Here is a 13,266-nt window from a genome sequence, read left to right as displayed (position 1 = left end):
ATGAAGTTTTGTTTATTCACAAAACTGTTTAGATGAAAGTGAGCTTCATCAGACATCCAGAGATAAGAATAAAGTCTTCATCCTGATCCATTTGAGTTAGCACATCTTGACAAAGCTTTTTACAGGTAAAGAAATTGTAAGATTTTAATTCTTGCAGTATATATACCTTGTAAGAATGGAAATTTAAGAGAAGTCCACGAACACTGCGTGCCGAAGTGCAGAATACTTTGGACTCTGTATAAGAGCAGTCCTAACAGCTACAGTGTCTTTTTTTGAGAGCAGAACCAGTTTCTTAAAAATTATATACCCATGTTTTAATGGCATGGTACAGGATCTTAATGCTTAAGCTAAAAGTGAAAAAGAAACATTAAATGACTTCATAACTATTGTTGCTTTTGTAAAATGTCAATGGCAAAACTGAATCACTCTGCTGTTCTATGGTTACTAAATGGTATGATGTGCATAAGAGTATACTGAGTAATGCAATCCTCCCCACCACACACCAGTTTTTAAAATTCCCAGTTTCCTGCCCCATCCTCTAATTATATAAATCAATTACCCTGTAATTAGTTTTTTCAGAAGGTCAAATCCAATCCACACCATCCTATTTTGTTATTGATAGTAAAACTAACTGGAGAAGCAACTATTAGTCCTTTTCAGTGGCACTTTTTTTTTTTAATGCAGCTTTAAAACTCATCTTACTGCTTCTATTGATATTAACTGAGAGTTCTGCATTTAGAACAATCCTCTCCTGCCACTGTGAATTCATGTGCAGCATATCTGCTACTGACATGCTCTATATAATGACAATGCATGGCAGTACACACTTAATGGGCCAGTGTTTCATGTGATAAATGGGAATACATGGCCAAAGATGATCTAACTTCCAATGGTGGATGATCAGTGGGGCCAGTTTAGTGACTTCCTTTGTCCAATGTTCCCACAGAATCAAGACATGCATATCTCAAGTGGACCAACCATGAAAGAATTGCCAGCCAGAGTTGATTCTTCTTGACATACCCACATTGTTAAGTCAAGAAGGCAAAAGTATATGATGGCAAACCAGTAATGTAGTATTCTCACATCAGAATAAGGACAAGTGGCAAGCTATATTTTAACATGCTTGAAAACATTTGTCTTATACCAAAAGATTGTTGACATTTAGCTTATGAAATTGCTAAATTGCTAGCATTAGTGCAGTCCTCGGAAAAGTTAGAATGAACTAGCAGGAATTGAGTAATTTTGAAATTTCCTGAATTTTCAAAAATCTGAAATTTTTGAAAATTCTAAGTTTCTGAGAGTAAAATGCAGTCTATGTGAAAGGCGCCTCCGTAGCCAGGTGGGAAGGAGCAGCAGTGCATAGCACATGCTTCTTGATTAGACCAGGGTTCGAGCCTGTCACCACCAAATATGGAGAATGCGGAAAGGTCAGGGAATGACCACCGCATATCCTCGAGCAATATATGGCCTTAGTTGCTAATGCTCCTTAAAAAAAAAAAAAAAAAAAAAAACCAAACCAACTGCAGTCTATGTATTCAGGGTAATTTGTTATTTTTTTATTAGACAACATCTGATCCTGGCGTGTGGAAATTATTTATGGAATATAACAAATTTGGCAACTGCTGGGATGGTTTTATTTTTATTTTTATTTTTTTTTTGTTGAAATCCAAATATCAAGCAATGAGAGACATGTTAAAATGATTTTTCTGGAACCAGTGTTACATGGAAACAAAGCATCCACTAGCACATCTTATCAAAATTCTTGATTCTATAATTATTCACTAAAATGTGATGGACAAGACTTCAAATCTGATTTGATGATAATGTCGTTTTGAAGTGATATTTTTATATATAGCCTGTATAGTTTCTCTCCTTACTTGTCTCCAAGTATTCAATATTTATTGTAACTTCAGATGTAAATTTACCCAATGAAATTGAGAACTAAGTTGGTGCCATTTAATAAATGCCACCATTTGTTTCTTCATAATCCTGGGTGGGATAAAAACTGGAAAAAAAAAAAAAAAAAAAAAAGGGTTATCTGTTTTAGGATTTTGGTGTGACCAACATTAAATATAGGTGTAGTAAGTGCTTTATCATTAGGCATGTTTCATAAGAAAAATAAATCCAACAAAAAAATGTTACATCAAATAGGATGGAAAATTTTTTTGTTGGGTTCACTGACTTTTTTTTTAACCCCTAAGTTCCCCTAATAAAGAATGCTCTTTTTAAATAAAAATCTGCAAACAGTTCCATAATTATTGTAATTATCACTTTTCACTGTTTGTAATACAAACTGACATCCTCAAGTTATCAAATATAGTTTTTCTTGACAGAAAAAATGATTAAAAGTTGAAAATTCAATTTACTGACTTTTCCAGTAAATAAAAATCAGACGACAAATATGAACTGTAACAACAACTCTACTATTGTATGAAACTGAATCAGAAATTTACTGTTGTAAATTACTTGTCTCATATGTTTATGTTTTTAAATAAACAATTTCCAACAGATGCTTTAATGAGTCATAAATTTGATCTAATTATACTGTTGTTTTGACTGAAAATTAATTTCATTTCTTTAATATTTAACATATTACTAATTAAGTAAATACATGTTAAGCTTTACCACTGTGATTCTTGCTCTTTAAAGTTGATTATAGAGTAGGGCACAAAAATCTATATACATGAAAAATGATCAAGTATTTTAAAGACAACCAAAGTATCAAAACTGGCAAAAGAGAAAATCCAATTTTGATGCTAATTGGCATGTGGCTGGGGAAAAAAATCCCCTACAAAATAATCCAAACAACAGGAGAGTAAATAAGGTCTTCAGTGCATATTTAGTTATTATATTCAGTGGGGAGTCGATGTTTTGCTTCAGTAGATGTGCAAATCAATTACAGTAGTTAATACTGCTCAGCTAAAAACTCTAATTAAATATAATGAGGATAAATTCTCATATTTTGAATCATCCATTTTGAAAGCTGAAGATGCCCAAGTCAGGCTTTGGAAAATGAGAACAACAAGGTGACGATCTGCCGTATTAAGTTGAACATAGATGGATACATAAATCCTAGTGAATAATGTAGGTAGGAACATGGAATGTTATCATTCCCTTTTTTTTTTTTTTTTTTTTTAATGTCACAGGAGAAACATCTCTACATGCTCTCTCCAATCTATTTTTGAACCAAAATTTGAGGATGTACCACCAAAAGAATGAGCATCTAATGCATTTTGATTTCAAGGTACCTAATTTTTTCTAAGTGGTTTATTCAGAATTAAGTGGAATAGCTGCCTATCTCACTCCTTGAGAGAGATTCTCAGTTTGGAAATAATCCAATCTCTCAATTTGATTTGGGATGATGAATTGAGTGCCACTGTGTAAAATTCTTGACAACAAACGAGTTTGCCACAAAAAAAAAAAAAAAAAAAAACTAATTTCAAAAGGGAATTAAAAACAGGAAATTATGTTAATGAAAATTTGTTTGACCACTTGTTAAAACAAAATAAACCATGTATATTCCAACTTTTCTATACAAGACCAATTAACAGGGTACAGCCAAAATGGCTTATTTCTTATGAAAATATGCAAGATGAATGTTTTTACAGAAGCAATAATTCCAGAAATTTTTGCAACTGGAATTCTAAAATGTTAAAATTGCATGCCATATGAAATTTCTTTTCTTCCATGTTATATCACTTATAAAATCTAAAGCCAAAATGCATAAAATGCAATATCATTCAGTATATTTTATACACATATACACATTAAAAAGTAAACATCACTTTTTGTTTTAATGGAAGGTGTAGATGATAATCAATATGATGCATATGCTAATGACTACACCAAGGATAATAGAATCTCTTCTTTTTCTTAGGTTAATCCTTTGCACAAGACTGTTGATCAATGGAAAGTGATCTACTTATAGTTAAGGATAAAAAAAGAATAGTATAAAAAAACATGTCCATTATTATTAAAGGTTAATGACCACCTGCTATTATCAAATTCCTTCAAAACAGTTTTAATAAAAAAATGATTTTTTTTAAAATTAAAAATTGCACTATTACCTTTATTCATGGTTTATATATTTTATTTATTTTTTGTACATTTCTTTTATAGCTAATGTATTCTACTTATTAAAATACAAAAATCTCTTGGGATGAATCTATTAAAAATATCTAATGTTAAATAAGCTTTCCTTTTAGCACTTCTCTCTAGATGACAGAGAATGTCTACCAAGCATTCATCCACTTTCACAAAAAGGCATGTACATCCTTTTTCAGCACACAAATTTAATAAAATGACAAAAATCACCTATAACACCAGTGCTCAATCTCCTTGCCATTCCAGTTTTTAGGCCTACCATAAGAGGAGCATGATCAATCAACACCAAGTTCCAGAAAGTTCAATTCATCACCTTCAAGTGCTTGCAATGAGAACAAGTCACTTTCATTACGATTTTTTTTTTTTTTTTTTTTTTTTTTTTTAACAAAAGTTCTTCACATTGAGATATATAGCTTACAATCACTTTGACTATTGCCATCTGTATTAATTGAAAATGGCCCACTTTTCAGAACCGTCACTACCTCTTCTTTCCCTATCTGCACAATTTTGTTATGTTACGATGCCTGTTTTTATTGTTCTTTCACAATGCATTTTTTTTTTTATATAGCACGTTAGAGAGCAATAGTCTTGTTCTAATTATTAGCAGTGATTCTTCATGCATTAAGAATCTGCATATAAAAGAACACTAGATGGCAGTGATCACAATGCATTGATGTGGAATTTACTCTGACTTCCTTTCTTTGAAAATCTGCTTTATCCAATCTAACTTCTAATCAGAAAGGTAATTTCCTTTGGTGATTTTAATGTTAACACCTCCCGTTGGCTTCAGTTTTATAGTTACACAGAACCAGCTGGTTAAGATGGTGAGGCTTTTACAATTATAACCCTGCACAGCTTGTTCATTTACTTATCAGAATACCAGGTAATCCTAACCACACACCCATGATCTTTTTCTCCCCATTAATCCTTCAAAGTATACGGTCCACATTACTGGTCCTCTATGTACTTCAGGTCACAACTTGGTGATAGTCTCTTCTCCAGTAGACCCAATATCAGCCTCATGTTATTTGGCATTAAAGGAATGCAAAATTGGATAATCTGTGTGATTTATCTTCTTTTCCTTGGTTGGAATACTGTTTTAAATCTGATCCCAGTGTTTGCTCTAGGTGTGCTAATGAAATCCTTTATTCTGCATTTCATCCTAAAATCTCACCCCTTATCAAAAACCTTGATCTTCCGATAAATGTTCTTTTTTTTTTTTGGTAGTTGTTGGCACATCAGCTTCTGTGGCCATAATGCACCTCCCAAGGTTTTTGCAGTACTTTGATCCAAGCCCGAGGCGGGATTCGAACCCGCGACCTTTGGGTTGCCAGGCAGGCACTTTACCCACCTGGCTAGCCCGGTCGGCGATAAATGTTCTAAGGCTGTTCAAGGTAAAAATATAGCATATCACAACCAACTTGTATCCAAATTTTTAGTTTCTTTTTCTTTCTACACTAAGGCTTGCAACAATTTTAAAACAGTAAGCAAGCAGTCCAAACTTGATTTTGAACAAGCTAAGAGCAGTAAACTTGCTTCCTGTCCAAATGGTAGTTGAGCATTCTGATCTCCTGTCAGAGTAACTAGCCACAACTTCTGTCCATCATTACCCCCAACATCTGTTACCTGTTGATTTGTTGGTTCTATTGTATCATTAGCTAAAGACAAAGCCAACTTACTACTACCCTATTTTCCTTCTAACTCTTAGGTGTGTATTGGAATGACAGGAATGATCTCCTGTCATTCCAATGCACACCAGTCAATGCCTGCCATGACCTTCCAAAAGAATATTGTTAAAAGAATTCTGAACAATCTTGATTCAAAATAAGGTCTTGATGGCTTTTCTGTACTTACGTAAGCCCCAGTTACATAACTTTGGACTTACGTAATCATTTTTCACTCAAATTTCTTTTTAAAGGATTGTAAAATTTAAAACAGTAAAAAAATAAAAAATAAAAAGCAATCAATAAAGACAAACACAGCACGCACAAATTGCACAAGTGAGATACCAAGTGGGTAACAAGTTTACAAAGCTTAAAAAATAGGAATGGAGAGAAGACTGAAAATTAATTTTTTTTTTTATATATGACTGAAGATTTCAGTGAAGGGGATGCAAATTTCACCATAATAATGTAAAAACCCACAGAATTCCAGCTATCAGTATTATTGCAAATGCAATAAGATCGAGTTTACTATCCATTTATAATTAGACTGCAGTAACAGAAAAGCCTAATAAATCGGAAAGCACAAATAGTTTTGTTTTATGGTCTTGACCTCCAGAAATGTATTTTAGTAAAATGCGAGCTTGCGTGAGGTGATAATAGTGTACTTCTGCCTTAACCCTGTGAAGTTCTTGACAGAAAATTTAATTTTGACCTTTATCATGGTGCGGCCTGAGAGAATAAGTGACAGTGGTATTAGTATATCTACCGAGAAAAGGAAAGGGATAGATTTGGATCAGAAAATTAAAATAAGGGTGTATGAAAATGGTCAAACATTTACAAATATCGTGGAAATTTAGATTTTTCGGTGTGAACAGTGATTTGGTTGTGTTTTTTTTTTTTTTTTTTTAGGAGCATCAGCAAACTAAGGCCATATTGCTCCAGGGATATGCGGTGGTCATTCCCTGGCCTTTCCACATCCTCCGTATTTGGTGGTCATGGGCTCAAACCCTGGTCTAATCAAGAAGTGTGTGTCAACAGTGAACACAATAATAAAGGGTAAAGACAAAATAGGAGAAGCGACGAAGGGATCGGCACCCATCCAATTTCTAAAAAGGATGAGAAATCCCACCCTCCCAATTATTGCTCCATTGCATTTACCTTTACTCTTTTCAGTTATGATAACCAAGACATCAGTTTTTACACTAACATGCACTTTTTGTTCCTTTCATGTTTTCTTTTATGTGCCACTCCGGCTACTTCACTGCTGTCCTCAGATGAAGTTTTTAATTGAACTAATTAAAAACGTACAACTAATATATAAAAAATAACTAATTAATTGAAAAATATATAACTATTTTTCTTCATTTTTCTGAGGATAGTATGTGGTTTTTGTAATTTTGGCATATCAGGGATATAGTAGCAATATTTTATTAGTCATTCCCGAGTTACGTAAAACTCAACTTACGTAAGAAATCCTGAAATGTATCTCTTACGTATGTCAGGGACTGGCTATACTTGTTCTCAAAATATGTTATTTCTGAGCTTGTTCTGTGTTGCCTTTTTATGCTTTCTTATTGCACTTGTTTTTCCTTTTACTCATATCCATCCAATTTCTAAAAAGGATGAGAAATCCCACCCTCCCAATTATTGCTCCATTGCATTTACTTTTACTCTTTCCAAAATAATGGAGAAAATCATCAAACACGAACTCAAACTATCTTGAAACCTTTCATAGTGGTGATCATTGATTGCCAATATGGCTTCCTTCAGTGTCATCTACTGGTGATAGATTATGTTGCTCATCTTTGGGCAAGTTCAATTAAAAAACCTGTTGCTCTTGACATTTTGAAGGCTTTTGATTATTTAGCAGACAGGTCTCATACACAAGATCATATCTATGGCTTGCCGATTGCTTTTTTGCAATTGGATATGGAGTTCTTTCTCTCTGAATGCTCAGTGCAAGTGATGTTGAAGTTCTCAGCCTTCCACTGTCTCCACTATTTCTGGCTTTCCCTAAGGTTCAATTCTTTCTCCCACTTTTTCCTCCTGTATATTAATGACCCTTTTCCTCACTGAAAATTTTATCCATAGTTTTGCTGATGCTAACACACACATTCCACCTTCCATTTTGAGAAATCTTGTCCTGCACAAACAACCACAACTTGAATATCCACCACCAATGACTTAAATGTTGATCTTCAGGTAATTTTCCAGTGAGGCACAGAAAACTTAACTAACTTCAATCTTTCCTAAACTCGGTCCTGTCTTTAGTCTACTGCTCATCTTTGATGATTATATCTCAGGTTTCTAGACAAGATCACATCTCTATTAGGAATCACCTGACTTATACTATATCTTGGCTTAAGCACACCACAAATACTGCTTTCTCAGCATCAAAAAACAAGTTTTTCTTTTTTGCTCTCGGTGTTACTTTTCTTTTAAACTTGCTCTGTACAAATCTCAAATCTGAACTCTCTCTATACAAATCTCAAATCTGCCATAAAAGGAATATTATTCCTGCACGTGAGGTGGTACCCACAAAACCTCTCTTGAGTTGATCATTGGTCCATCCCTCAAATTCTGTACTCTGTCTCATAGATGTTCCACTTCTACTGCCTGCCTTTTCTATGGGCACTGTTCTTCTGAATTGCATTCTGTAATTGACCCATTCTCTTCCAAACAAGTCCTAACTTGTGCCACAAGCAATTAATATCCATTCGCTGCCCAACTCAAACCTCACAGAACCAACTTTTTCCTTTTTTTTAGAAGGGATTCAGTATCCCTTCTACTTCTGTTTCCTGGAACAATCTTCCTTCACATGTATTTTCAGAAAAATTAAAATTCAACACGCTGTTATTTTCAATGAAACCCCCAAACACGAAAGATATTAGAACCTATAGGTACTAAATACTATAGGTTCTAAATACCTTTCGTGGTTGGGTTTTTCATTAAAAAAAAAGTAACATTGCCTTCACGAGTTTCTCTGGCCTATTAGACTACTTTCAAATAAATGGCATCTCCAAAATGTTAATCTGCCATATAGTTAAGAAATGAGACAGTGGCTGAATAGCAAATTAACTTTGGCGATGTCATGATTATGAGTATATTCAAATTTAATACATTCAGTATCACACTAAGAAGCCATTCATAAATCAAAGTGTGTGTGTGTGTGTGTGTGTGTGTGTGTGTGTGTGTGTGTGTGTGTGTGTGTGTGTGGGGAACATGTTGGTCTGGCTATCACCCAATATTTGAGTTCATCCCATAGGTGTTTCAAATCTGAACCTTGCACCAGCCATTCCAACTTTTGCACATGTCCATGTCCCATTCTCAATCAGTAATGGCAGAATGGCATGGGAAAATATTGTACTGAAACAAACGTGGGTCTGTATCAAAGAAATGCCACATATGTCAAAATAGAATGTAAAACATTTTTTGCAATAAATATTACCTATAATTAGAATGAGTGTTTATTTAGGTGTTAAATAATTCTCTAAGTTCACAAAATTGCAAAGAATAGCTTTCAATCATTTTCTTTTGTTTCTGAATGCAGTTTTTATTCAGAAATAAAAGATAAAATAAATACAACTGTGTACGTTCATGAATCAAAAAAATTCTGTATAAGAAAAATAAGCATACATACAAGAATCTATCTATAACTATAATTTCATTAATATTTTTGACTCTGTGTGCAGAATGAGAATCACTTCGTGCACTTCCCTCATGCTGTTGTGTGGCTGGTTGTCATACAAAATAATTAATGATTATGATTATGTTAGGTTAGGCATTAGCACTTCAGCTTCCTCACACAACTACCACAGGTCCTACTGCCACATCATGAGAAACAGCCTCCACACCCTAACACCTCCTCCAAATTTCACTGTTGGATGCACTCCAGCAGGAGACATTCCACAGGCAACCTGTATGCCTACCCATCTGTTTGCAATAGGCTGTAGTGGAGTTTGTCACCCATTTTCACTGCTCTGTATCACACTAATTTAATAGCAATCAGTGGTCTTGCTTTGCAAGACCACTGATTGCTATGAAAAATTGATGTTTAGCTGATTCTCAGCAACTCTACCATGAAAACCAAGGCTGTGGAGCTATGTATATATATAGTTAAAGCTCGATATAACGACCCCCCCCAGGGGAATGAGAAAAATGGTCGTTATATTGATTATCCATAAAATCAGCAACAAAACAAGTAAAAGCTTGAACATTTAATGTAATTCTACTGATACAATATAGCATAATCCTATTTATAATATGTACTATAGTACTAAACAAGAAAATTATGATTGTAGAGTGCAGTAAGGTTATAATTAAATTGTAAATTTCACTACATAGGCTACATTACCTATCAAGATCTAATAAGAGAATTGTTTCATACTTTAAAATAATTGGTGAAAACATGCTGTTTTAATGCTAGAGCATGTTTTAAAATAGAATTATGAAGGTGCACGATAGCAGTTATTTCACTTTCGTAGTTAGGCTGTGCTTGGGGGGGAAAAAAAAAAAGCCATACAAGTTCTAATCCTTGATGAGAATCTGTCACTGAAACTTTGTTCAACCACAGTAGGTTCCTCATCTTCATCACTACAAATTTCAGAAGATGGCATTACGTCTGCAACAAGTTCCTCTTCATTCATGTATATCCTGAAACATTCAATGTCTGCATCCACTTCTGCATAATCTTTTAAGCTTAAGTTTTCCTGTAAGTTTAGGTGATGATGCATGCTCAAATATTTCTTCCCTATTATCTATCAGACTGCTCTTTGCAATGAATAGAGGAAGAAGAATGCAAAACTTCACACATTGCCTCACTCAAGGCAGTAAATCCAGCATGTTTGAAGCAGTTTGCGAACACTTTTTCATAACTTCATCCATTGCCGAAACACATAAGAACATTGCCTGTAGGATGTCAATTTCGCATTGAATGTTGCTTTCAAGACAGCACAATTTTGTTTAATAGCATTCTTCGGTAGTTTTTCTTAAAACAATGGATTACAGCCTTTATCAAGTGGCTGAAGAACTGACGCTGTATTTGGTGGCAGGCACTCAACAGTGATTGAATGTAGGTCATTTACTTGACAATGAGGGGTCAGTTATCTACAAACAGCAAAATTTTTCTATTCTCACTCATTCTGCATTCTGTCTCAATCCATTCTTCATAGATATGTGATGTCATCCATGCCTTTTGGTTTGCTCGATACAGTCTTCAAACCTTTAAAGTATCAAGGCTTCTGGGCTTTCCTAATGATTAAAAGAGGAAGCTTCTCTGGGCCAGACATGTTTGCTACTGGGAGAACGGTAATGCTTGGCCTTTTTTCTGGCACTACATTTCTCACCATTAAATGTAAGGGTTTTATCCAGTGGCAATTTAAAAAAAAAAAAAAAAACAGTCCAGTTTCATCAGCATTGAAGATGTCATTGTGGTTTATGTAAGCAAAACATTTAAACAATTTTCCTTCCATTCCTTTGTAGCATCAAAGTCCAAGGCTGCACTTTCACCACACTTTGAAAGACAGGCCATGATAAGTCTTAAATTTTCTGAATCATACATCTGAACTTTTAAATTCTTCAATATCCATTTGATGCACAAACAATTCAGGCTTATGTCTAAGAATATATAAATTCATACACCGACCATTGAATAAAATTTTAAAATTTAATATGACTACAATCTTTACACAAAAAAAAAAAAAAAAAAAAAAAATTTACAATAAACTATTACGGAATGCTAAAAACTGTAATAAAAGATCATTTACAATAAAATTTGCTAAAATATAAAACATTAAAAGCGCTAAAAATCTGAAGCTTTCGGGAGCATCAGCTCCCTTCTTCAACAGTGATATGACTTCCTGCAACATCTCCTTAAGTAGCAGGCTCACGGTACCTCCACACGTGGTATTTCTCCACGTGATTCAATCGGCACATGGTCAGAACTGGAAGCAGAAATGTCTCGGGAACGTGGCAAAGAAAATCGTTCATCCGACCTTAATATAATTGTTTCAAAATATGTTTGAAACAATTATATTATATTATTATTTGAAACAAAAAATATGTTTGAAACAATATAATTGTTTCAAAATATGTTTGAAACAATTATATTAAGGTCGGATGAACGATTTTCTTTGCCACGTTCCCGAGACATTTCCGCTTCCAGTTCTGACCATGTGCCGATTGAATCACGTGGAGAAATACCACGTGTGGAGGTACCGTGAGCCTGCTACTTAAGGAGATGTTGCAGGAAGTCATATCACTGTTGAAGAAGGGAGCTGATGCTCCCGAAAGCTTCAGATTTTTAGCGCTTTTAATGTTTTATATTTTAGCAAATTTTATTGTAAATGATCTTTTATTACAGTTTTTAGCATTCCGTAATAGTTTATTGTAAATTTTTTTTTTTTTTTTTTTTTTGTGTAAAGATTGTAGTCATATTAAATTTTAAAATTTTATTCAATGGTTGGTGTATGAATTTATATATTCTTAGACATGAGTTTTCCCGACCTCAGAGGCCTCTTTCAGGAAATTCAGGCTTAGCTTTTAAGATTTTCATCTATGGGAACATTTTTTGTGCATCATCATTAGCCATTTCAAAAGTACCTTTTCAAGATCTGGATACTTTGCCTTTCATGCTTGAACCCTATCCTGTGCAGGAAATCTCTAAACTTTCAATCTTTTTCTGATCTTTCAGAACAGTGAACAGAGTACCCTTAGGACTGCCGAAATGTTTGGTGATGTCAGTCTTAAGAATGCACACCATTTACAGCTTGCAAAATCCTAATTTTATCTGGAATTGGCAAAACTATCTGCTTTCTTGGAGCCATACTAATCAACATATACTCTAACTAATGAAATTAACTTCTAGCCCATGTTCATTTCATTACCGCACTGCAAGAAAGAGCATGGGAAATCTTAACGAATGATTTCTCACGGTAGGGCTGCAAGCTCGTCAATTACTTTAATATATTTAAAGCGTTCTGTCATTTTTAAATGTGAATATCACAATGTCTTTATAATAACATTAGGTTAATGAGAAATTGGCTGGGACCACCCATAGGACGTTATAACGAGTCTCTATAAAGAGTTGACTGTAGTGTGTTTGCACAAACCTCAGCCCCTGGTGATGCCTTAAACTGGTTAATTTTTTTGCAGGAATGTCTGATGGGATTTTTGTACTACCCTACTAAATAGTTATTATGCATCTACATTCACACATGAAGAATTTTTTAGGAAAAGGGATGCCAGAAGTTTATAAAACTTTAACTGGGAGCTAAATGATTTTAAGATAACTGAGAAGAAAGTAGAAGAGAAATTGTTGAAACTAAAAATAAAAAAGTGCGTAGGGTGTATAGAATCTATCCCATTATACTAGGGAGGCAAGCAAACCCTTAGCCATAATTAAGAGAGCAGCTCTGGATTCAGGGAATTTCCGGTGGACTGGAGATGTGCAAGTGTATCCCAAATTTATAAAAGGTGATCAAAAGGTGACATGAGTAAT

The 13,266-nt window shown here is 34.2% G+C and overlaps 1 protein-coding gene across 2 annotated transcripts in view; it reads right to left on the bottom strand.

Moving 5' to 3' along the window:
- Positions 1-3,793: 3,793 nt before the first annotated feature.
- Gos28 (golgi SNAP receptor complex member Gos28) overlaps positions 3,794-13,266 on the bottom strand; it is a 103,815-nt gene continuing 94,342 nt past the window's right edge. The window contains exon 8 of one of the 2 annotated variants that reach the window (XM_090384125.1): positions 3,794-3,921. In XM_090384125.1, the coding sequence (XP_090240251.1) occupies positions 3,794-3,921 (128 nt within the window). The remainder of the gene's footprint in view (positions 3,922-13,266) is intronic. The other variant, XM_090384134.1, reaches the window with a different exon arrangement.

The sequence above is a fragment of the Mastigoproctus giganteus genome, chromosome 1 (assembly GCF_048544385.1).
Source record: "Mastigoproctus giganteus isolate SK-2022 chromosome 1, ASM4854438v1, whole genome shotgun sequence".
NCBI classification, from domain to species: Eukaryota; Metazoa; Arthropoda; class Arachnida; order Uropygi; family Thelyphonidae; genus Mastigoproctus; species Mastigoproctus giganteus.
The sequence above is the reverse complement of the archived record's forward strand: the minus strand, read 5'-3'. Positions and strand labels throughout refer to the sequence as shown.